The 27,013-nt window shown below is 41.7% G+C and overlaps 1 protein-coding gene across 3 annotated transcripts in view; it reads right to left on the reverse strand.

Moving 5' to 3' along the window:
• Positions 1 to 27,013, reverse strand: part of dnaaf9 (dynein axonemal assembly factor 9) — a 174,741-nt gene that overhangs the window by 41,170 nt on the left and 106,558 nt on the right. For all 3 annotated transcript variants that reach the window (XM_067981140.1, XM_067981085.1, XM_067981025.1), the window contains 6 exons: positions 18,050 to 18,138; positions 11,546 to 11,647; positions 10,910 to 11,024; positions 4,372 to 4,460; positions 3,235 to 3,393; positions 1,065 to 1,190 (listed from right to left, as the gene is read on the reverse strand). In XM_067981140.1, coding sequence (XP_067837241.1) covers positions 1,065 to 1,190; positions 3,235 to 3,393; positions 4,372 to 4,460; positions 10,910 to 11,024; positions 11,546 to 11,647; positions 18,050 to 18,138 — 680 coding nt within the window. The remainder of the gene's footprint in view (positions 1 to 1,064; positions 1,191 to 3,234; positions 3,394 to 4,371; positions 4,461 to 10,909; positions 11,025 to 11,545; positions 11,648 to 18,049; positions 18,139 to 27,013) is intronic.

The following is a 27,013-nucleotide window of genomic DNA, read 5'->3' on the forward strand; positions in this document are numbered from 1 at the left end:
GGCCCAACAAAGTGTGAAGTGATGCATTTTGGTAGGAAGAACGATGAGATATAAACTAAATGGTACAATTCTAAAGGGGTCACAGGAACAAAGACACCTGGAGGGAATATGTTCACAAATCTTTGAAGGTAGCAGGACAGATTGAGAAAGCAGTTAAAAAAGCATACAGGATCCTGGGCTTTATAGAGGCATAGAGTACAAAAACAAGGAAGTTTTGTTGAACCTTTATAAAACACTGGTTCGGCTGCAAGTGGAGTATTGTGTCCAATTCTGGGCACCACACTTTAAGAAAGATGTGAAGGCCTTCGAGAGGGTCCAGAAAAGATTTACTAGAATGATTCCAGGGATGAGGGATTTCAGTTATGTGGATAGACTGGAGAAGCTAGGGTTGTTCTCCTTAGAGCAGAGAAGGTTGAGAGAAGACTTGATAGAAGTGTTTAAAATCATAACAGGTTTAGATAAAGTAAATAAAGAGAAACTGTTCCCACTGGCGGAAGGGTCATGAACCAGAGGACACAGATTTAAGGTGATTGGCAAAAGAGCCAAGGACGCTGTGAGGAAAACCTTTTTTTTTTAAAACGCAGTGAGTAGTTATGATCTGCAATGCCTGAAAGGGTGGTGGTTGCAGATTCAATCGTGGCTTTCAAAAAGGAACTCAATAAACATTTGAAGAGAAAAAATTTGCAGTGCTACGGGGAAAGAGCGGGGGAGGGGAATGGGACAAACTGGATTGCTCTTACAAAGAGCCGGCACAGGCTCGATGGGCTGAATGGCTTCCTTCTGTGCTGTAACAATTCGATGATTCTAACTCATTTTTGACAGGTTAGCCTCGCTTAACTGAATCAATACTTGAAAAATCTGACCAAGATTAAACTGCAACTGAAATTAATCTTGCATTTAAGCGCATCAAACCCGTGTATGCAAAAAGTTTTTAAATCAACATGTCACACATCTCAGATGGATGGTTAGTATCAATTTACCACAAGGTCAGCAAGATGACAAATTCCTAAGCTGCCAGCTTTGAAATATTAAGCAGGCACTTTAACTGTTTGTTCTAATGGTACCTGTGTTCCATGGACGAGCACAGTGGGTCCACACAGGCGGTGACAGCACCGATTACAAACGCAGACTGAACCTCAGGGTCTGGATGCATCTGGATAGCCTGCACAACATCAATAACATCTGTGTATCTAGGAAAAGAACAAAGTGTAGATGTGTGAATTGAAAATTAGTTACAAGAAACACGTCAACATCTCACTAGCAGTGTGACAAGTTGAAGGGTTCGGAGAAAAGGCTGAGCCAGCCGCATGCTTTTCCCACCAGTGGTTGTGTAGTGGAGACTTTTAATTTGAACAAATATACAATCTAACTGAAGTACTTCATCTGAAAAGCAATCTAAGCACTTAAACCATTTAATCATCCTTTAAAATGAGTTGGCGGTACACCAAACCTTCAAATGTCCTTTGCAGTTTAAAACAGCTGAATCAAGAATCAACTCAGCTGGGCTAAGCATGTACAAGTTTCGATGGAAGATTTCAAAATTATACATAAACAGAACGGAAATAAATACAGAAAGAAGTCAAAAATATTCCTTTTTATTATCACAATATAAATAGAACCATCCTCTGAAATAGGTCTTTTATTTTTGTTAGAATTTTCCTTTATCCCATTTTTTACATGAATTTCTTCATTTTTAACTGAATTAATTTTTCTTATCTTCTATAAACTCTCAGCTGAATGCTCATTCATACGTAGCAAGTCAAACAAAAAGTAAATAATCTCAGTCTTCTCACCTCAGTACCACTAACCCTGAAAGGGTGGGGGGAGGATGAAAACAGGTTTCACTCTTGCCCCATTAAATGGTGGCACTTCCTCCTCTGACACTAAAATGGGTGCCCTGTTACAATGCTACTAGATTTCCCTTCCTTGAAATTGCAAGCTCCCTCTTTGGAGGGGATCGTGCCCAGCATCGATAAATGCCGGACTTCAGAAAATGGGTACATGGCAAGGTTAGGGGGACGGTTAGAAGTCCTTTCCCAAAACCAGCCTGGAGCAAAATCCAGCTGATTATTCTCAGCAAACTTGCATCCCTCCTTAAGTCATTGACTCTGTGCTGTTGTATGGACCCCTATGTCTTCCGGCACTTTATTTTCATCATTTGTGTATAAGCCTCAACAATGAGCATCTGTAAGCTATTCACCTGTGTAGTTATCAACTCGAACCTAATCCTGTTTTCATCTGATGCCCTTATAGTTTTCCAGCAATCCCTGCTGGAAAACTATCAGGAGTTGGAACCTAACTGATTTCCCTTTCCATATCGCAAGTGCATCCAGCAAACATCAGCAAACTTAGCATAGAGGGCCAACTGAACCTGGGACCTTCCTGGTTTTTATAGCACAGCCAAGCAGTGGATAAACTCAGACCCATTAGAACAAGAATTAGTGACACATTAGTTACACATTAGTTTTAGAGGTTTGGATTATTCTTCTAGAAACTCCTCTGATGGTCAGGTGGATAAAGGCATTGTCCGGAGCGGTACTGAAACTAACAAGTTCCCCGATTTGATTTCAAGTCTGTGATGAGTTTGCTAACCTTCAGCTAGGACAGCATTTGAGGTTCTACAACTAGTCACTGCATTTATAACTGCCATCCCTGGATGCCTGTTGGAAAGTGTGTGCGCGTTCAACTCAGGTGAAACTATGATCAAGTGAGCTGTAATCCCTTCTGATTCTATAGCCTGCCAATATTGACTAAGCTCATGCATAAATAATGGATGCACCAGAAGTTTACCAGTATCCAATGAACAATAACAAACATCAACACCTTCAGGAAAGGAGGAAGTTTCATTTACACTTTTGACATTATTAGAACTACTGTGCTGTTGTATGGACCCCTATGTAATAGTTCACGTTTGTAGTTGTCAGATTAGCAAATTTTACTGTGTGTACTCAGGCCATCCTAAGTTTGTTCCAATTGAATGACAGACATGTACAGAAGTAATTCTTAGTTTTTAAATCAATGTATTTTCCATGTTCTTAGGTTCCATTAATGAAACACGCCATTCCCTGACCAGACAGCCAAGTGGCAAATTGTTCTCACATTTGCTGCCAATGATGTTCTTGAACCAACCATTTGGAGGTGTGCCAAATGCTTCATCCTGATTTTTTTTCCCCCACTTGGAGAGGCTGGAACTTATATGCAAAGCAGATCCTAGCTACTCTGAATTACACTCACCCTGGTGTAACAATCAGTAGCCTCACTTTCTTTCGTGAGTACACAGATTGACGAACAGTCCTATTCCGCTGTGCCTCATGAACACTTGAAAGGTAACGCTGGATTTGCCCAACATTGAATAGTTCACAGTTATCTGGCATCTGACGGTAAACTGACCACCTATAATGAAAGGAGACCATAATTAGCTGTGAGAGGATTGAATGTAATAGTTCACATTTGTAGTTGTCAGATTAGCAAATTTTACTGTGTGTACTCAGGCCATCCTAAGTTTGTTCCAATTGAATGACAGACATGTACATTTTATTTGCAGCATCCTGACAACAAATTGGTAAATTGTAACCTGGTTATGCTCTCCATTTTGGTGCCAATATATTTTCAGAGTGCAATGCATTGGTCAACAAATATAGCATAACCAGGGAGCAAACTAGAACATGAATGAGCAACTTAATGCTAGGTTTTATAAAATAACCTAACCACTGGTTTTGGGCTACAACATTCCATTAGGTGTATGTTTGTTTACAACAAACTTGCAATACACGATAAAACAGCTTTTCTTCTTGGACTGAAAACACGTTTAGATAATTAGTAGCCCTGACAATTGGGAACAGTCCAACTTGCTTACCAACTTTAGAGTACACTGTGTTCCAGACTCTCTTCTCTACACACAAAGCAGGCAGCTGCACATCTTTAACCATCTTGTTCTAATCTGTTACATCTTTAGTTAAACCATCAGGTGAGTGAGACAAGATCCAAAAGAGAAAAGGGTTATTGTTTTGTATGGGAACTTTAATCTGATCTAGTAAACAGTCCCTCCTGAAACATTAACCTATCTTTTTGTCATTCAGATCCTGACTGACCACCTGTGCATTTCTAGCATTTTCTGCTTTTATTTCAGATTTTCAATTTCAATTTCTTTTTATTTAATCTCATCCTTCAAGAAACATATGGAAACCAAGGTCTGGAAGAGCACATAACCGGCCTAACTTTAATCTTAACCTGACCACTGATGCTGGATGCAAACAACTATGTGTGGGAAAGGTACAAAAATAGGAAATAAGCCGTAATTACACTACTTTTAAAAAATACTCTAAATGGTAAACTCCAAAACAAAACTAACACTTAATTTAATTTACCAACCTTCCATGTTCTTGATTCAGATTGACAATGTAGGTAGAAATATCCTCTTTATAACTACCAGGTAGACCCGTAATAATAGTGATCACCATCTGAAACAAACAACAAAATAACAATTCCATTCATGTGAAGTCGTGCTACAAGTGTTGTTAATTTCTATAAGGAAAATTACAGGATACTCTAGGGAAATACTCTTGGTTCCTGAAACAATAGCAAAGCAGGGCTGACTCATCTGAGTCACAAACAGTAGAAATACAGGGGCCTGTGAGTGCAACAGGCACTGAGTGCAGCAGGCACAGAGTAAACAGCGTGAGAGTTTCGTAAGTGTGGGAAGGAGGAGCTGCTTTGCCTAACTTTTTCCGCAGAGCAGCGGCAGACCTGAGCAGAAGACCGAGAATGGGGATAAAAGCAGCAGACCTGCAACAAGAGAAAATTGCAGTGTGACGTCACAGGTAAGGCAGGTAAGCGATTGGTAGTGACTGTGGGCTGAGCTTTAAGTTAACATATAGCATATAACCAAATTTTAAAAACTAAATTTAAATTTAACTAATCTAAACGAGGTAAATAATTTGATTAACACTAAATTGATTAATTAAATAAATAAAATAATGGGAGAACAGGAGACGTGTTGCTGCTGCAATACATGGGAGCTTGTGGACACTTATGTACAGGGCGACTACACCTGCAGTAAGTGTCTGCAGCTCGAGGAACTTCGGCTCCGAGTTGAGGAGCTGGAGTCTGAGCTGCGGACATTGCGAGACATCAGGGAGGGAGAAAGCTACCTGGACCTTTTGCTTCAGGAGGCAGCCACACCAGTTAGATTAAATATTTTAGAACTGACACGTGGTCAGGGACAGGAAGGTGTGACTGCGAGTGAGGCAGGCACAGGGATCCAGGAGGTAGTATTGCAGGAGCCTCAGTCCCTGCACTTGTCCAATCGATTTGAGGTTCTTGCAACCCTTGTGGACAAGTGCAGGGACTGCAGGGAGGACGAGCAAACTGACCACAGCACCGGATAAAGGAAGCCGTTCAAGTGGGGGGACTAAACAGGAAGGTGTTGTAGTAGGCAACAGTATAGTTAGGGGGATAGACACTGTTCTCTGCAGCCAGGAGCATGAGTCTCGAAAGCTATGTTGCCTACCCGGTGCCAGGGTTAAGGACATCTCCTCCAGGCTGGAGAAGAACTTGGAGTGGGAGGGGGAGGATCCAGTTGTCGTGGTCCACGTAGGCACCAACGACATAGGTAGGACCAAGAAAAAGGTTCCGCTGAGAGTGTTTGAGCAGCTAGGGACTAAATTAAAGAGCATTACCACAAAAGTAATAATATCTGGATTATTACCTGAGCCACGAGTAAATTGGAATAGGGTCAATAGGATCAGGGAGATGAATGCATGGCTCAAAGACTGGTGTGGGAGAAGTGGGTTTCAATTCGTGGGGCACTGGCACCAGTACTGAGGAAAGAGAGCTGTTCCATCGGGATGGACTACACCTGAACCATGCTGGGACTGGAGTTCTAGCAAATCGAATAACTAGGGAGGTAGATAGGGCTTTAAACTAAATGGTGGCGGGGGGGGGGGGGGGGGGGGGAAGGGTCCCGGTGGAAAGAAATCTAGAATGCTAAAGAGAAAAGACAAAGAAGCAGTGCAGGAAAGTGATTGGGGTAAGGATAACCAGATTGTGTCAGGAAGGGACAGAGCGTACAAACAAAAGACAACAAATAGGGTCCAGGTAAGAAAAAATAGGGTCATAGTACAAAAAAATGATAAGATGTCTAAAAATGTTAAAAAGACAAATCTAAAGGCACTGTATGTGAATGCATGAAGCATTTGTAATAAGGTAGATGAATTAACAGCACAAATAGATGTAAACGGATATGATATAATAGCAATTACAGACTCATGGCTGCAGAGTGACCAAGGCTGGGAGCTGAACATCCAAGGGTATTCGATATTTAGGAAGGACAGGCAAAAAGGAAAAGGAGGTGGGGTGGCATTGTTAGTAAAGGATGAAATCAGAGCAATAGTGAGAAAGGATACTGGCTCAGAAAATCAAGATGTAGAATCAGTCTGGGTGGAGTTAAGAGGCACCAAGGGGCAGAAAACACTGGTGGGAGTTGTCTATAGGCCTCCAAACAGTAGTGGAAATGTAGGGGACGGCATCAAACAGGAAATTAGAGATGCATGTAACAAGGGTACTACAGTAATCATGGGTGACTTTAATCTCCATATAGACTAACCAAACCAAATTAGCAATAATACTGTGGAGGATGAATTCCTAGAATGTGTATGAGATAGTTTTTTAGACCAATATGTTGAGGAGCCAATCAGGGAACAGGCTATCCTAGATTGGGTATTGTGCAATGAGAAGGGGTTAATTAATAATCTTGCTGTGTGGGGTCCTTTAGGGAAGAGTGACCATAACATGATCGAATTCTTCATTAAGTTGGAAAGTGAAGTAGTCCAATCCGAAACTAGGGTCCTAAATCTAAACAAAGAAATTATGAAGTTATGAGGAGTGAGTTGGCTATGATAGATTGGGAAGCTTCATTGAAAGGCATGACGGTGGATAGGCAATGGCGAACATTTAAGGAACGAGTGCATGAATTGCAACAATTATACATTCCTTTCTGGTGCAATAACACAAAAGGAAAAGCAGCCCAACCATGGCTAACAAAAGAAATTAAGGATAGTATTAGATCCAAAGAGGAATCATATAAAGTTGCCAGAAAAAGTAGCAAGCCTGAGGATTGGGAGCAGTTTAGAATTCAGCAAAAAAGGAGCAAGAGATTGATGAAGGGAAAAATAGAGAGAGAGTACACTTGCAAGGAACATAAAAGAGGACTGTAAAAGCTTCTACAAGTATGTAAAAAGAAAAAGATTAGAGAAGACAAATGTAGGTCCCTTCCAGTCAGAAACGGGAGAATTTATAATGGGAAACAGGGAAATGGCAGAGCCATTAAACAAATACTTTGGTTCTGTCTTCATGGAAGAGGACAAAAATAACTTCCCAGAAATACTAGGGAACCAAGGAACTAGTGAGAAGGAGGAATTAAAAGAAATTAGTATTAGTAAAAAAAAAGTGCTGGAGAAATTAATGGGACTGAAAGCTGATAAATCCCCAGGGCCTGATAATCTACATCCCAGAGTACTAGGATTACATGGAGGTAGTCATGGAAATAGTGGATGATTTAGTTGTAATCTTCCAAAATTCTATAGATTATGGAACAGTTCCTGCAGATTGGAGGGTGGCAAATGTAACCCCACTATTTAAAAAAGGGAAGAGAGAAAACAGGGAACTACAGACCAGTTAGCCCAACATCAGTAGTAGGGAAAATGCTAGAGTCTATTATAAAGGATGTGATAACAGGACACTTGGAAAATATCAACAGGGTTCAACAAAGGCAACATGGATTTATGAAAGGGAAATCATGTTTGACAAACTACTGGATTTTTTTTTGAGGATGTAACTGGTAGAATAGATGAGGGAGAACCAGTGGATGTGGTTTATTTGGATTTTCAGAAGGCCTTTGATAAAGTCCCACATAAGAGGTTAGTGTGCAAAGTTAAAGCACATAGGATTGGGGGTAATATACTGGCATGGATTGAAAATTGGTTAACAGACAGGAAACAGAGAGTAGGAACAAATGGGTCTTTTTTGGGGTGGCAGGCAGTGACTAGTGGGGTACCGCAGGGATCAGTGCTTGGGCCCCAGCAATTCACAATATATCTCAATGATTTGGATGAGGGAACCAAATGTAATATTTCCAAGTTTGCTGACGACACAAAACTAGGTGGGATTGTGAGTTGTGAGGAGGATGCAAAGAGGCTTCAAGGCGATTTAGACAAGTTGAGTGAGTGGGCAAATACATGGCAGATGCAGTATAATGTGGATGAATGAGAGGTTATCCACTTCGGAAGGAAAAACAGCATATTATTTAAATTGTGACAGATTGGGGAATGTTGATGTACAAAGGGACCTGGATGTTCTTGTACACCAGTCACTGAAAGCAAACATGCAGGTGCAGCAAGCAGTTAGGAAGGCAAATGGTATGTTGGCCTTCATTGCAAGAGGATTTGAGTAAAGGAGCAAGGAAGCCTTACTGCAGTTATCCAGGGCCTTGGTGAGACCACACCTGGAGTATTGTGTGCAGTTTTGGTCTCCTTATCTAAGAAAGGATATACTTGCCATAGAGGGAGTGCAGCGAGGTTTCACCAGACTGATTCCTGGGATGGCAGGACTGTCGTATGAGGAAAGATTGGGTCGACTCGGCCTGTATTCACTACAGTTTAGAAGAATGAGAGGGGATCGCATTGCAACGTATAAAATTCTGACAGGGCTAGACAGACTGGATGCAGGGAGGATGTTTCCCCTGCTGGGGGGTCCAGAATGAGGGGGGTCACAGTCTCAGGACACAGGATAGGACATTTAGGATTGAGATAAGGAGAAATTTCTTCACTCAGAGGGTGGTGGACCTGTGGAATTCCCTACCACAGAAGACTGTGGAGGTCAAGTCACTGAATATATTTAAGAAAGAGCGAGATAGATTTCTAGACACAAAAAGCATCAAGAGATATGGGGAGAGAGCGGGAACATGGTATTGAGAGAGGATCAGCCATGATCATATTGAATGGCGGAGCAGTCTCGAAGGGCCGAATGGCCTACTCCTGCTCCTATTTTCTCTGTTTCTATGAATCAAGGCAAAGCAACATTTATACGAATGGAGTCCACTGCACAACATATTTGACAATTTTTACATTCCAGTAAGGTTGCTTGTTTTTACAGTAGGGGAACTGTCTAATAATGTGTCCTAAGCAATGGTTAGGGACATTTGTGAGATATATTTAGTCTCTGCCAGATGTAGCACACCATCAATTCCAGGAATGGAAGGAAAAGGAAGAAAAAGATGACAGTTTCATTTTATCCAACTATAGGTAAGAACAATACGTATCCTCTATAAAATTCAGGACGACCCCAAAAAGCATTGTAAAGGGGAATGGTAATTCTATGAAGTAAAATTTAATTACCATAAGCACTCACTTACTCAGAGTTTCAACTCAGTCTTTGTTTTCTTCCCAGAATTGATTTTTAAATTATTTTGAAGCCAGGTCCCATGAACTTATTAGGAACCAGTATGTAATCATACTGGCAATACATCCTAACCCTATTAGCTTTTGCAATAGCCTCAATGTATTGGTCATGAACCTTCAGAGATTCATACAATACAATACCTAGTTTTTTCTCCTGCTCAACAGCCTTAAATTTGCAACCCTGCATAACTTGCTGAAATGGACGTTCAGGTGGTTCCACATAAAACCTCTGTAAAAGGACGATAATTAAAACAGAAACTGAAAATTATTGCAGCCCACCCATGATAAAACTCCATCGACAGTGATAACCATGGCCACTGATTTACAGTTTTCATGGAAAAATGGACAGAACTGATTGCCCAAACACCATTAAAAATTCAGCAATCCCATGAAATAAAAACCAAGGGTGACTTATTTGGTCATTATAAACCAATTGGCCTAAATATAAATGGACTGTAATCTCCAGAAAACTAGTCAAAATCCATTGACATGAAAATTGAATTTAATTGATTCAGTGACTTTAAATCAGTGGCCCTGGTAGTGGTACTTAATCGTATTTTTACCATCCTCCAGTAGGCAACAATCCTGATAGAAGAGAAAAATGTCTGAAGGTATTAATCAGATGACAAGGGTGAATTTCCAAGCTCAAGTCAAGCTTTATATATCTGTAATTCCGCAGCTTTCCAAATAAAGTACTGATGCAAGTTAAAAGAAAGCTTAGCTTTTGGGATTCCAATGCCTGTCACTCAAAAAAAAACTACAAACTCTCATTTACCAAAAGGATCCTCATTTTAATAGGTCGGAAATGATTACAACCCATATCTCCCAAAAACTGACTTCTATAACATAATTGGTCTAGTGTGAAAACAGAATTGTCCATTGACTCGGTCACTGGATTAGATCGCAGACCGCTTCAGAGAAGCGAGAGCATTTACAATATTACTATATCCTTCTCATTCCATGATCTTGTGTATATAATGTCAGTTATAACTTACCTTCTTCTCATAGATCTCCCAAGTCATCTCATGTACGCACAAACAAAATAGTTCTTCTGACTGACCCATGAATATAAAAATATATTCGCTCTTATGCCCAGAACAACATAGGGTATAATTGGCACAGCATTCTTGTAAGTTAACATCATATTCAATATATCTTTTCATGTGCGGTGATATTAATACCAATATGCAGTTGCATTAGTAATGATTAAAATGAGTGTGACTATGTAACTAATAAAATATTGATGATCCCATTACTAACCCGTTGCCTGCACTATATTTTTGCTGCCCTGATGATTCTAGCTGGGCATCCAAGTATCTATGCTCTATCAATTCCACCTCCAATTTCCCGATTACTAATGAAAAATTAAAAATAACCACATGGGAACACATCAAGCAGCAAGTACATAACATTTTAAGTACTAGTCTTGAAAGATTAAGAATGTGCTTCATTACCTTGCTGTGGTCCTCACTGATTGAGGACAACTTCGGCTGCTGTAATAATACAGACAGATCAGATCTTCTCACTGGCTCATGGCTCACGCTACTCACAGCAAAATGGTGTAAAAACCTGTTAAAAAGAAAATTTAGAGACACATCTAGTTTCCATTGTTAGTCCAATCAATATGTCTAAATCTGAGCTAAGATAGTCTCGCTACCACCCACAATTAAAAGATAAATCTTTATGGATAACATTTCAAATGAGTTCACAAATTCTTGCTAGAAGCTCCAAGTTTTAATGTTGGTAAAACATCAGCATTGAAACCATCTTTGTAAATAGCCCAAATGAATGCATTCAAATTCTACTTTTGACTGACATTTGAGCTTCCCTTCCATTTGCTAGTTCTTCAATGAGGCACCAGATGGAAGTTTCTCAGCTATATATAAAAATACTGCACGTGTGGGCATTCTCAAAGAGTTGGGTTTTAAGGAAGCTTTAATGGAAGGAAGTGGAGGGGCAGAAGGATTTAGGCAGATCATTCCAGAATAAGGGGCCAAGGCAGCTGAAGGAACAGGAGGGTTAATGAAAAAGTTTTTAAAAATCATTAAATTGCCAGTATTTTAAACAGTAATACCTGAAGGAACACTTACATGTCAAGTTCTGGTAGGTCAGCACCGATTCTTTTTAAACGGCTCCATCGTTCATCTCTCGGTACAGATTGAATCTCAAAAAGCTTCTCTAGATTGAAATGTCTGTTAAAAGAAGAAAGAGCAATACCAAAATAAATGACAAGGTCATGTTTGCAATGTTTCAATTTAAAAATAATGAATTTAGAACATTAACGTTCAAGAAGAATGGTAGCTTCGATGCATTTGGTAGCTTTAAGGCTATACTTAATGACATTGAAACTATTAAAATTCAAGGCAAAGTTAATAATTCTTATATTTGCCATAATAAAATCTTTCATGTTCAGGATTGGGATTGCAGTTTATATGGTGGATGATCTGCCTCATAAAAGATAGATTGCCTACTTCATAAGAATATTTCTCAAATGATATGCATTCTTCACACTTTCAGAATAAAGCCCAGCTTAAGGGGTTCAGAGGAAGCCACAGTGAGCATGCACACAAAATGCTGTCATTACATTGAGGATAGGCTGTGCCACATGTGGTTCCTACTCCTGCACTGGATAAAGCCCCAGAACCTGCACCATATCACCGATTTGTTTTTCCCCAATTAAAGGTTTTCTGCTCTTTGCGTCAAGTTTCTCATCAACCAAGTTTGTAACAAAGTCTTCAACCTTTCTACAGGAATCATTTAGGTTAGATGGACCTTAGAATATAAAATAAGATGAACCTTCAGAAAATCTACACATATTCAGGCATCCTTCTCAGGACAAGGAGCAGAGACAAAGAAAAAAGCCAATGCTGCTGGCCTTCTACAAGCTCAAGAAGGATGAAAAAAATATAAAGCTAAGCTCTTTAGGTCATATGGTGATACTACTAGCCAACCAGAGGCTCCCCAGACAGCCATATAAAAGAGGAAAATTAAACTATAGCATTAGCAAAAACAAGGATAGTTTACACTCACCACAAAGTGCCTTCCACATGACATGGTATTAAGCAATGACCTATGTTAGATTGCCTGAAGCTGGGGAGTTCTGGCATTAGCCAACGCTAAGTAAGCACTGGTACCAAAAACACAATGGGAGAAATTTTAACCCCACCACGACATTGTGGCATGTTGGGGTCAGGTTTCCCATTTTTAACAAACAAGCCTACTTCCAGTTTAACCGAGGCAGGTTGGGGGTCGAAGAAGTAACCTGCTCGAGAAAGGCAGGTTGGTAATTATAATATGTCAATGAGGCTCCGTGCCTCAGATTTCGCCAACGATTTGGATTTAACGCCTCCAACACTGGTTTCCTGAGGGAATTCGACAGCTAAAGAGAGGAGCACGCTGCCGGATCCAGCACGCAAGTGCTTTTCCAGCACTGCTCGTGAGCCAGGAGTGCCTCCCCCCGGCTCCCCCGAACATGCCGCAGTCCTCCGATCCCCCCCACACCCCCGCTCCGGCTGCTGCCTTCTACAGCAGGCATTCCTTTCAGTGACCAGCCTCTCAATCTGGCCAGCTGCTGGGTGCACAAGTTTGTGCAGAGGTGTGTTGCTGGGCAAATTTGCCTATCTTTTTTGATGTCCCACATATTCTGGAGTATGTCCAGCATACATTAGACATGAATTTAAAATCCAGTTCCATTCAGGATTATATTGTGGGTATTTCTGTTTTCTACAGTCCATTTGAACTTGGATAGTTAGAGGTTCATCCACTGGTGTCCCATTTTATGCAAGCTGTTTAAAATGGTGTCAACTTAGGCCTTCAATTAAACGTTTAACTTACTTCTTCACAAATTAATGTACCCAATGTTTGAACATGATAAATTTTGGCCCTGATTTTAAAGGATGGGCAGGTGTGGTGTGCACGAACACCGAAGCTGGGGAGTGCGGAGATGTGGAGACCCAGCCAGACTTCATCGCTGGGCCTCATTTCCATAAATTTTCAGTGACCCGGCCGAACCCAGCCAGGTCCACTACCTGGTCAGCGGGCAGGAGCAAGAATTCGCTGGCAGGAGGCCTTGGCCAGGGACCTGCGGGATCGGTACCCAGTGGCGTGGCGGGTGGGGGGGTGGGGGGGGGGGGGGTGGAAAGAGGAAAGAGAGCCCATAGCAAGGGACTCTCAAGGCATCCTTGTGGGGCCCGGAGGAACACTCCTGCTCCTCCTAGCCCATAAGCATCATAGTAGGTACAGCGCAGGAGGAAGCCATTCGGCCCATCGTGCCTGTGTCAGTTCTTTCAAAGAGCTATCCAATTAGTCCCATTCCCCTGCTCTTTCCCAAAGCCCTGTAAATTGGTTCCCTTCATGTATTTATCCAATTCCCTTTTGAACGTTACTATTGAATCTGCTTCCACCATCCTTTCTCGCAGTGCATTCAAGATCATTACAACTCACTGCGTAAAAAAAATGTTTCCTCATGTTGCCTCTGGCTCTTTTGCCGATCGCCTTAAATCTGTCCCCTCTGGTCTGTCAAACATGATTTTCTTTTAACAAATCCGTGCTGACTTTCATTTAAGTTTCCCCACCACCAACATTACTCTGACTGGCCTGGAATTGCCGGGCTTATCACTCTCCTCTTTTTGAAAAGGGGTGTAACATTTGCAATCCTCCAGCACCATCCCCATATCCATATCCAAGGAGGATTGGAAGATTATGGCCAGAGCGTCTGCAATTTCCACCCTTACTTTCCTCAGTAATATACGGTGCATCCCATCTGGACCGGGTGACTTTTCTACTTTGAGTACTGCCAATCCTTTAAATACCTCCTCTTTATTTTTAATCATAGAATCATAGAAGTTTACAACATGGAAACAGGCCCTTCGGCCCAACATGTCCATGTCGCCCAGTTTATACCACTAAGCTAGTCCCAATTGCCTGCACTTGGCCCGTATCCCTCTATACCCATCTTACCCATGTAACTGTCCAAATGCTTTTTAAAAGACAAAATTGTACCCGCCTCTACTACTGCCTCTGGCAGCTCGTTCCAGACACTCACCACCCTTTGAGTGAAAAAATTGCCCCTCTGGACCCTTTTGTATCTCTCCCCTCTCACCTTAAATCTATGCCCCCTCGTTATAGACTCCCCTACCTTTGGGAAAAGATTTTGACTGTCGACCTTATCTATGCCCCTCATTATTTTATAGACTTCTATAAGATCACCCCGAAACCTCCTACTCTCCAGGGAAAAAAGTCCCAGTCTATCTAACCTCTCCCTATAAGTCAAACCATCAAGTCCCGGTAGCATCCTAGTAAATCTTTTCTGTACTCTTTCTAGTTTAATAATATCCTATCCAACATTGCTCCTTTGCTGCTACGTTGGCAGCATCCTCTTCTCTAGTGAAGACTGATGCGAAGTATTCATTTCGTACCTCAGCCATGCCCTCTGCCTCCAAAAGAAGATCTCTTTTTTGTCCCTAATTCGTCCCACGCTTCTTTTGACTACTCTTATTATTTATGTTTATAAAAGACTTTTGGGTTCCCTTTTATGTTAGCCGCTAATTCCATTCTCATACTCTCTCTTTGCCCCTTATTCCCTTTAGCTCTCTTCTGTACTTTCTGCATTCAGCCTGGTTCTTTACTGTATTATGAACCGTACATTCGTCTTAAGCCTCCTTTTTCTGTTTCATTTTAATCGCTATCTTTAGTCATCCAGGGAGCTCTAGCTTTGGATGCCCTTCCTTTCCCCCTCGTACGGATGTGTCTACTCTACACCCGAACTAACTCCTCCTTGAAGGCATCCCATTGTTCAATTACTGTTTTCCCTACCATTTTTTGATTCCAATCCACCTGGGCAAGATCCCTTTTTAATTCAACTGAAATTTGCCCTCCTTCAGTTAAGCATTTTCACATTTGATTGTTCCTTGTCCTTTTCCATAACTATTCTAAACCTAATGATATTATGATCATTGTTCCCCAAATGCTCCCCCACTGAAACATGCTTCACCGACCCCACTTCATTCCCCAGAACTAGATCCAGCTCTGTTTCCTTCCTGGTTCGGCTAGAAACGCACTGCTCCAGAAAGTTCTCTTGTACATCTAAATATTTGTTGAAGGCTTACCTGCCTGGGCTTCTTCTGGCCCACGATCCCCTCTCGACAGATTTGGCCTGATGGGGAAGCAGTCACTGCTCCCTCGCTCAAGCCTCCAATTAAAATTGCAGATCGGGTCCCTATGACATCACCAGGCCCCGATCTACATATTTAAACAGGACCCTGCCAGCTTGGGACGCCTGTCCTGCTCAAAAGAATAGGTTGACATTGGGACACGGCAGGAAGGCAGCGGGATCAGAAGGGCAAGTTTCTGTCCTCATTTTAACTGCCTCTCCCCCCCCCCCCCCCCACTGTCCAGTTTCCACCAGGCAGGGGGAGTTAAAATCAGGGCCAATGTCTCTTACATAGAAAACTGCAGAGTTCCAAGCATTGGTTTCAGCTTGCAGAGTTCGTGAAGCACTTGCTGCAGATCAACTGTATATAATTTGGCACCGATAGGGCAGTCCTGAGGACTCGCACATAGTTCACACTTAAGCTCACTTCTGGGTTTCATTTAATTCCAGAAAATTCCATTGTTTTATCCACCGCCAAACAAGTCAGAACTAGAATGTCACTATTTAGATGCTCACAGACGCCAAGTTATGCATCTTTTACAGAGCAACTTTCAGAGGTGTCAACAGTTATATATTTCCTGTGGTGCAAAGGCCCAAGGCAAACCAGTGACTGGGTAGTAAATAGCAAAATGTATGCTTGCATATGTCCTGCATTTAGAGCCCTATCTTACAGGATAGCAGTTCAGTAGCTTCTTCCTATGGCTACTCTCGATCAAGTTCCTACTGATACTAAGATTGCCACATGTAACAATCCTCATGCGCTCAATAAGCACCATCTAGATTTAACTGCATCACCAATATATCAGCAGATTAGTCCCAACAGCTGGTGTCCTGGCTTCTCCGCAGTGGCCTCCTAAATTGTACTACTTTGGTATGCTCCTAAAGAATGTGGAGGATGCTTAACAAAGTTGAAAAAATTGGACAACCTACCTTGTAGGATCTTCAGTTTGACAGGCATGCATCCACCACAAACCACAATCCCAACCATCTGTGGCTGCAAGCCCTCCAGGGGGCGTTTTATAATGTTTCTCTATTAAACAGGGAGCAATAAACAATATACATCATATCAAAAAGTATGGTACTTTAAAATTTTGCATAAAGGGGTGGCGGGGTCCATCTGCACATGTATAAGGTCTTAATAATTAGTGCATTCATGAAGTCTGCTTCTTAAGCTCAAACAGATATTGACTTACATAAGAACATAAGAAATAGGAGCAGGAGTAGGCCAATCGGCCCCTCGAGCCTGCTCCGTCATTCAATAAGATCATGGCTGATCTGATCCTAACCTCAAATCTAAATTCATGTCCAATTTCCTGCCCACTCCCAGTAACCCCTAATTCCCTTTACTTCTAGGAAACTGTCTATTTCTGTTTTAAATTTATTTAATGATGTAGCTTCCACAGCTTCCTGGGGCAGCAAATTCCACAGACCTACTACCCTCTGAGTGAAGAAGTTTCTCCTCATCTCAGTTTTGAAAGAGCAGCCCCTTATTCTAAGATTATGCCCCCTAGTTCTAGTTTCACCCATCCTTGGGAACATCCTTACCGCATCCACCCGATCAAGCCCCTTCACAATCTTATATGTTTCAATAAGATCGCCTCTCATTCTTCTGAACTCCAATGAGTAGAGTCCCAATCTACTCAACCTCTCCTCACATGTCTGCCCCCTCATCCCCAGGATTAACCGAGTGAACCTTCTTTGTACTGCCTCGAGAGCAAGCATGTCTTTTCTTAAGTATGGGTTAGCCCTAACCCTAACCCTTATTTAACATGTGTTTCCAGTTAGCCAATTGAAAAGATAAATTATGGTTAATATTGAAAACAGAAGAGTTTAGAGGACCTCAACCTGCTGACTGAAAGGCACAAGTGGAAATGTGACGGAAAAAAAACTAAATGTAACTAAGAAAATTGTTCCAGTGCACTTGATTTCTGCTTTAATAGCCAATATCCTTGACTTTTTAAAAATTCGTTCAAGGGATGTGGGCGTCACTGGCAAGGCCATCATTTATTGCCCATCCCTAATTGCCCTTGAGATTTCCAACAACGTTCACCTGAGGAAGGAGGAAGCCGCCGAAAGCTTGTGAATTTAAAATAAAATTGCTGGACTATAACTTGGTGTTGTAAAATTGTTTACAATTGCCCTTGAGAAGGTGGTGGTGAGCCACCTTCTTGAACCGCTGCAGTCCGTGTGGTGAAGGTTTTCCCACAGTGCTGTTAGGTAGGGAGTTCCAGGATTTTGACTCAGCAACAGTAATATATTTCTAAGTCAGGATGATGTGAGACTTGGAGGGGACCGTGCAGGTGGCGTTGTTCCCATGTGCCTGCTGCCTTTGTCCTTCAAGGTGGTAGAGGTCACGGGTTTGGGAGGTGCTGTCGAAGAAGCCTTGGCGAGTTGCTGCAGTTAAACAAATTACTGAATTGCTCAAGCTAAACAAATTACTTACAGCTTTCTCTGTTCTTCCGATAACTGATTATTCTGACACATTTTTAGTGCAATCCCAGATTCTCCCACCTGTTGCCATGCAGACATTACCTACAATGTAAAATCAAAATTAACTTTAAACCTATTTTGATGAGGAAAAAATAGCCTTTTCTCAAAGTACACACATAGTTTTGTCTGTCTGACCATTCTGTTCCAAAGAATGATTATGAAAAAAAGAGAAAAGGCCAAGGAGAATGAGCTGGTTTCATAATAATACAATAAAGAAAACCCCTTCAAAATCCCAGTACATTTCAGTGGGAATATCAACACCATCTGATCCTTGAATTTACACAATTTCTGCCAACTCTCTTGCAGCTGAGTCCACAATAACTCGACATCTGAAGTTCCGCAGGAAAACGGACCTGTGCCTTGCTTTGAAAAATTGGATATCCACCCTCCAACCGAAGGAAACTGCAGTTGAGTTGAAGGATAATATGCATGGGCCAAAGTAAAGAGTCAAATATGTAGAGAAGTAAAACGTACACACACCATCTGCAATAATGCTAGCATCCATCAAGGCACAAAGAATGTTCTAGTTTATTTAAGTTTTCTTATGCCTATGTACTAAGATAAGAAGTGATAGATCGTAAAAATTCTTAGCATCATGCATTGAGGTAAGTTATATTTCAGAGATCCCCATCCTCTCTCCATCACACCTTCCAGTGTACCAGTATGGTTTTGCACATTTACCACAATACACTCGTAGTAAATGGTTGGAGAGAAAAATCTAGAATCTTCATTGAAACTGCAATACTTTACTTCACTTGAGACTGCTAAAAGTACAAGACTTACACAACAGAAAATGCTAGTGGACATTCAAATGACATAGGGAGGCAAACTTGACAATTAAATTCACTAATCTTGATTTAGTATTGAACTCATCCAAGGTTTGTTCCTCCAAAACAATTTTCTGTTCTTTAAAAAAAAATCGATGTAGAAAAAGTGTTTGAGGCAAAAACCGTGTCAACATTTAAGATTAGACTGAATAAGTGGGTGAAGGAAAAGGGGTTGACTGGTTCTAATCACATTTTCCATTCACTTGCGTGAACGTTAATCACAGACGCGAACTGGCTGGGCTGAATGGCCTGTTTCAAAGCAACATCTGTATTCTTTGTTTATGTAATTGTCAAACACAAGACTCAAATCCCATTGAATGCTTAGCAAATGAGGCTTTCCAGACATTTTTTGTGTAGGAACATAGGAACAGAAGTAGGCCATTCAGCACCTCGACACTGTTCCGCCATTCAAATGAGATCATAGCTGATCTGAATACAAAATGAATTTTGGATAACATGCTGCAAGTGCAACAACATAAGCAGAATTATGAACCGTAGATAAATTCAGAGCAAAAAAGGATTAGCTGAAGTGTTTGATTGTAACTTTGAAAAGTGGACTGAGAGCAAATGCAGCATAGATTGTATGTGAATAAATGTTGCAGTTTACATCAGGTGTATCATCAAGATATATCAACCAAGGCAAATTACTGCTTATCCAGTTCCTAACAGTTTTGCTTGATAATGCAGTTTTATCTTTTGTACACTATGTGGTCAAGATAACCTATATTGCAGGATGATCAATGAGATTGTGTCCCATGAAGGATTATTTATTTGCATATAAAAACTGAACAAATAGGAAGAATATTCATTTGGCTCCTTTACACAATTGCGCTTATTAACTTACTCAAACGAGTGCACTCAAACACGAGAGAAAAAAGGCAAAAGTCAACAATACAAAAGAGAGGGATTAATCATAATTCGTAACAACCATTCAATTAAGAGGGGAAGGAGGTGCGAGAGGGGCAGGAGGGGGATAGAAAAAACATATTTATAGCACTTTATCCCATCTCAAAGTTTCAAAGCACTTCAGGTTCAATTAATTACTTTTTTGCAGTGCTGTCAGTTATGTGGGTAAACTCAAAAGGATTGATGTAAGGAGTCGTACAACACCAGGTTATAGTCCAACAGCTTTATTTGAAATCACAAGCTTTCGGAGCTTTCCTCCTTCGTCACCTGACGAAGGAGGAAAGCTCCGAAAGCTTGTGATTTCAAATAAATCTGTTGGACTATAACCTGGTGTCGTACGACTCCTTACATTTGTCCACCCCAGTCCATCACCAGCATCTCCACATCAAAAGGATTGAGATTGAGAGTATAAACAGCATAAATAATTACACTACTTCAAAAATCATCTCTAGTGCTGTTTTTATAAAGCATTTTCCATTCAGCAGTCAACCAAGCCACTCTACAGATAGTCTCTTTCGCGTAACTGTGCAGCTATTATGAACAGACCAAGGTGAAAATTTTTCACATGAACAGGGAGCACAGAAACTTCCTATAGCTTCAGGGCTCAGGACGAATGAACGGCAAGGTTTGAATTGCATAATGACAATAATAGTCCCCACTAAGATGATTAGCAGGCACCCAAATAATTCATCAGGATAGTTGGGAGACCCAACACAACACTGCCTTCAGGCAGTCACCAAATAATTTCACTGAGTGGATATATTTAAGCAGACACGTTTTTTTGAGGGTGGTGCAAGTGTATGTGGGGAGAGAAGAGGGGAAGAGAGAAAAGGAAAGAGAAATGACCCAGTTCTGATAGTACTTCTATGAGTGGTGTTGGCTTTTAAGTACTGATAATCGGGCACGGTAGCATAGTGGTTACATTACTGGACCAGTAATCAAGAGGCCTGGACTAATATTCCGGAGTCATAAATTCAAATCCCGCCACGGCAGCTGGGAAATTTAAATTCAATTAATTAAATAAAAATCTGGAATAAAAAAAACCTAGCATCAATAATGGTGGCCATAAAAGTACCAGATTGTTATAAAAACCCATCTGGTTCATTAATGTCCTTTAGGGAAGGAAACCTGTTGTCCTTACCTGGTCTGGCCTATATGTGACTCCAGACCCACAGCGTATGGTTGATTCTTAATTGCCCTCAAATCACTCAATTGTTCAAGGCGGCGGCTCATCACCACCTTCTCAAGGGCAATTAGGGATGGGCAATAAATGCTGGCCCTGCCAGCGATGCCCACATTCATAAAAATAAATTTATTGGTTTTACCAAGTACCAACAGTTTCTTCAGGGAGCTATAGACCAGTTAGTTTAACGTCAGTGTTAGGAAAGATAATGGGAATCTTTACTCAAAGATGCAATAGAAAGACATCTAGTGAACGAAAATATAAAGGTTAGTCAGCATGGAATTCCGAAGGGAAAGTCATGCTTGACCAACCTTACTGAATTCTTTGACAAAGTAACAGGAAGAGCAGACAAGGGTAAATGCAGTAGATGTAATATATTTGGATTTTCAAAAGACCTTCGATAAGGTACAGCATTGTAGACTCATGACTAAGGTCAGAGAACGTGGAGTCAGGGGACAGGTAGCTGAATGGATAGCAGGTTGACGACAAAACAGAAAAGTTAGTAGGGATTATGGGTAGCTACTGAGCCAAAAGGTGGGAAGTGGCATTCCACAGGGATCGGTGCTAGGACCACTGTCGTTCACAATTTACATTAATGAATTTGGATTCGGGAATCGGAAGTACAAGTTCAAAATTTGCGGACCATACCAAATTTGGAGGTGTAGTTAAAGCAAAGGAAGAATGTGTCAAAACGCAAGGAGACATTAATAAACTTGCACAATGGGTGTGCAATTGGCAAATGATTTTCAATATAGACGAGTGTGAGGTAGTGCATTTTGGTAGGAAGAATAAGGAGGCCACATACTGCTTGGATATTAAGAGTCTAAATGGGATAGAGGAGCAAAGGGATTTAGGGATACAGATACACAAATCACTAAAAGTAGTGATGCAGGTTAATAAGGCCTCAGAAAAGGCAAATCAAGCACTGGGGTTCATTCCTAGAGTCAGAATTGAAAAGCAAAGAAGTTATGTTAAACTCGTATAGAACCTTGGTTAGAGCACAGTTGAAAAACTGTGCACAGTTCTGGTCACCATATCATAGAAAGGATATAGAGGATATGGATAAATGGGACATTTTCAGGTTGGCAGGCTGTAACTAGTGGAGTGCCACAAGGATCAGCGCTTGGTCCTCAGCTATTTCAAATCTATATTGATGACTTAGATGAAGGGACCAAGTGTAATGTATCTATGCTGATGATACAAAGGTAGATGGGAAAGTAAGCTGTGAGGAGGACAGAGTCTGCAAAGGGATATAGACAGTTTAAGTGAGTGGGTAGCAGATGAAGTATCATGTGGGGAAATGAAAGGTGGGAAGAATAGAAAAACAGAATATTTTTTAAATGATGAGAAACTATTAAATGTTGGTGTTCAGAGAGATTTGGGTGTCTTCATACACGAAACACAAAAAGTTAGCAAGCAATTAGCAAGCAAATGGCCTGTTGGCCTTTATTGCAAGGGGGTTGGAGTACAAGAGTAAGAAAGTCTTGTGACAAATGTGCAGGGCTTTGGTGAGACCACACCTGGATTACTGTGTACAGTTTTGGTCTCCTTATCTAAGGAAGAATATACTTGCCTTAGAGGGGGTGTAACGAAGGGTCACTGGATTGATTCCTGGGATGAGGGGGTTGTCTTATGAGGAGAGATCGAGTAGAATCGGCCTGTACTCTCTGGAGTTTAGAAGAATGAGAGGTGATCTCATTGAAACATACAAGATTCTGAGGGGGCTTGACAGGGCAGATGCTGAGAGGTTGCTTCCCCTGGCGAGAATGTCTAGAACTAGGGGGCACAGTCGCAGGATAAGGGGTCGGCCATTCAAGACTGAGATGAGGAGGAATTGCTTCACTCGGGGTTGTGAACACTTGGAATTCTCCACCCCAGAAGGCTGTGGATGCTGAGTCGTTGAATATGTTCAAGGCGGAGATTGATAGGTTTTTGGACTCGAGGGGAATCAAGGGATATTGGGGATCGGGCAGGAAAGTAGAGTTGAGGTAGGTGATCAGCCATGATCTTATTGAATGACGGAGCAGGCTCGAGGGGCCGTACAGCCTACTCCTGCTCCTATTTCTTATGCTCTTATTGGAGAGGGTGCAAAATTGATTCACAAGGATGATACCAGAACTGTGAGGATATCCTTATCAGGAAAGGCTGAACATGCTGGGCTGCAGGACATTCTGAAGGGGAAGGGTGAACAGCCAGGTCGTAGTCCATATCGGTACCAACGACATTGGTAAAAAAAGTGAGGTCCTGTAAGCAGAATATAGGGAGTTAGGAAATAAGCAGGACCTCTAAGGTAGTCATCTCAGGATTACTCCTAGTGCCACGTGCTCGCGAGAGCAGAAATAGGAGGAGAATAGACCAGATGAATGCGTGGCTTGAGAGATGGTGTAGGAGGGAGGGGTTTAAATTCCTGAGACAGTGGGACCGATTCTGGGAAAGGCTGGACCGATACAAGCTGCACCCAAGCAGAACCGGGACCAATATCCTCGAGGGGGCATTTGCTTGTTCTGTTGGGGAGGGTTTAAACTAGTATGACAGGGGGATGGGAACCAACGGGCAGGTACAGGTAAGACAAATTCAGACCAGGAAACGGGAAGTAGAAAAGCAGTTAGTGACGTAGTTAGGAACACAAAGGCAAAAGAAGCAAAGGTTAAATAGTGTTCAGCACAGAAATTTGACGGGGTTAAAGGGTATATAGAATCATAGAAGTTACAACATGGAAACAGGCCCTTCGGCCCAACATGTCCATGTCGCCCAGTTTATACCACTAAGCTAGTCCCAATTGCCTGCACTTGGCCCATATCCCTCTATACCCATCTTACCCATGTAACTGTCCAAATGCTTTTTAAAAGACAAAATTGTACCCGCCTCTACTACTGCCTCTGGCATCTCGTTCCAGACACTCACCACCCTTTGAGTGAAAAAATTGCCCCTCTGGACCCTTTTGTATCTCTCCCCTCTCACCTTAAATCTGTGCCCCCTCGTTATAGACTCCCCTACCTTTGGGAAAAGATTTTGACTATCGACCTTATCTATGCCCCTCATTATTTTATAGACTTCTATAAGATCACCCCTTAACCTCCTACTCTCCAGGGAAAAAAGTCCCAGTCTGTCTAACCTCTCCCTGTAAGTCAAACCATCAAGTCCCGGTAGCATCCTAGTAAATCTTTTCTGCACTCTTTCTAGTTTAATAATATCCTTTCTATAATAGGGTGACCAGAACTGTACACAGTACTCCAAGTGTGGCCTCACCAATGCCCTGTACAACTTCAACAAGACATCCCAACTCCTGCATTCAATGTTCTGACCAATGAAACCAAGCATGCCGAATGCCTTCTTCACCACCCTATCCACCTGTGACTCCACTTTCAAGGAGCTATGAACCTGTACTCCTAGATCTCTTTGTTCTATAACTCTCCCCAACGCCCTACCATTAACGGAGTAGGTCCTGGCCCGATTCGATCTACCAAAATGCATCACCTCACATTTATCTAAATTAAACTCCATCTGCCATTCATCGGCCCACTGGCCCAATTTATCAAGATCCCGTTGCAATCCTAGATAACCTTCTTCACTGTCCACAATGCCACCAATCTTGGTGTCATCTGCAAACTTACTAACCATGCCTCCTAAATTCTCATCCAAATCATTAATATAAATAACAAATAACAGCGGATCCAGCACCGATCCTTGAGGCACACCGCTGGACACAGGCATCCAGTTTGAAAAACAACCCTCTACAACCACCCTCTGTCTTCTGTCATCAAGCCAATTTTGTATCCAATTGGCTACCTCACCTTGGATCCCATGAGATTTAACCTTATGTAACAACCTACCATGCGGTACCTTGTCAAATGCTTTGCTGAAGTCCATGTAGACCACGTCTACTGCACAGCCCTCATCTATCTTCTTGGTTACCCCTTCAAAAAACTCAATCAAATTCGTGAGACATGATTTTCCTCTCACAAAACCATGCTGACTGTTCCTAATCAGTCCCTGCCTCGCCAAATGCCTGTAGATCCTGTCCCTCAGAATACCCTCTAACAACTTACCCACTACAGATGTCAGGCTCACCGGTCTGTAGTTCCCAGGCTTTTCCCTGCCGCCCTTCTTAAACAAAGGCACAACATTTGCTACCCTCCAATCTTCAGGCACCTCACCTGTAGCTGTCGATGATTCAAATATCTCTGCTAGGGGACCCGCAATTTCCTCCCTAACCTCCCATAACGTCCTGGGATACATTTCATCAGGTCCCGGAGATTTATCTACCTTGATGCGCGTTAAGGCTTCCAGCACCTCCCTCTCTGTAATATGTACACTCCTCAAGACATCACTATTTATTTCCCCAAGTTCCCTAACATCCATGCCTTTCTCAACCGTAAATACCGATGTGAAATATTCATTCAGGATCTCACCCATCTCTTGTGGTTCCGCACATAGATGACCTTGTTGATCCTTAAGAGGCCCTACTCTCTCCCTAGTTACTCTTTTGCCCTTTATGTATTTGTAGAATGCAAGGAGTATTACAAACAAAGCAGATGAGCTAAGGGCACAGATAGACACTTGGCAGCATGATATCATTGCTATAACGGAAACCTGGCTTAAAGAGGGGGATAATTGGCAGCTCAATATTCCTGGATATAGAGTTTTCAGGCAGGATAGAGTGGGTGATAAAAAAGGAGGGGGGTAACATTATTAGTTAAAGAATCAATTACAGTTGTGAGAAGGGATGATATGCTAAATGGATCATCAATCGAGGCCATATGGGTTGAGCTAAGAAATAAAAAAGGAGCAGTCACACGACTCAGAGTGTACCATAGACCCCCGAATAGCGAAAGGGAGATAAAAGAACAAACATGTAGGCAAATTTCTGAGTGCAAAACTAAGAGGTCCATAGTAGGGGACTTCAACCACTAACATCAACTTGGATTCAAACAATGCGAGGGGCACAGAGGATGCAAAATTCTTGATCGGTGTCCAGGAGAACTTTTTTAGCCAGTATGTGACAAGCCCAACAAGAGGATTTGCAATTCTAGATTTAGTCCTGGGAAATGAAGATGGGCAATTGGGTAAAGCGACAGTGGGTGACCATATTGGGGATAGTGACCACAATTCAGTTAGTTTTAGCATTATTATGGAAAAGGACAGAGTTAAATCAGGAGTAAACATTTTAAATTAGGGGAAGGCAAATTTTACAGAACTCAGAGGTGATTTGGCAGAAGTGGACTAGACACAACTACTTGAGGAAAAAAATCAGTGCCAAGCCAGTGGGAGGCACTAAAAAGTGAAATTCTGCAGGTACAATGCAGACACGTCCCCTCAAAGAAGAAAGGTGGCACTGCCAAATTTAGAGCTCCCCGGTGGTCTAGAAGCATACGGGGCAAGATAAAGCAGAAAAAGAAAGCTTATGACTGTCACAGAAAACCTAGGAGTATAGAAAGTACAGGGATGACATAAAAAAAGAAATAAGGAAAGCAAAGAGAGGGCATGGAAAAATATTAGCTAGTAAGATTAAAGAAAACCCAAAGATGTTTTATCAGTACATTAAGAACGAGAGGATAGCTAAGGAAAAGGTGGGACCTATCAGGGATGATAAGGGTAACATGTGTGTAGAAGCAGAGGATGGGGTAGGTTTTTAAATGAATATTTTGTCTCCATATTCACAAGGGAAAGGCATGATCCGGATGTTGTAGTTAAAGAGGAGAGGTGTGAAATATTGGATACGGTAAACATAACAAGAGAGGAAGTACTGGAGGGACTGGAATCCTTCAAAGTTGGTAAGTCACCAGGGCCAGATGGATTGTTTCCCTGGCTATTGAAAGAAGCCAGGGAGGAAACAGCCGACGCTCTGAGGATCATTTTCCAATCCTCACTAGATACAGGGGAGGTACCGGAGGACTGGAAGATTGCAAACGTAGTACCATTGTTTAAAAAGGATACGAGGGAAAGGCCGATCAATTATAGGCCGGTCAGTCTTACCTCGGTGATGGGCAAACTATTAGAA

This window comes from Heptranchias perlo, chromosome 1 (assembly GCF_035084215.1).
Source record: "Heptranchias perlo isolate sHepPer1 chromosome 1, sHepPer1.hap1, whole genome shotgun sequence".
NCBI lineage: Eukaryota > Metazoa > Chordata > Chondrichthyes > Hexanchiformes > Hexanchidae > Heptranchias > Heptranchias perlo.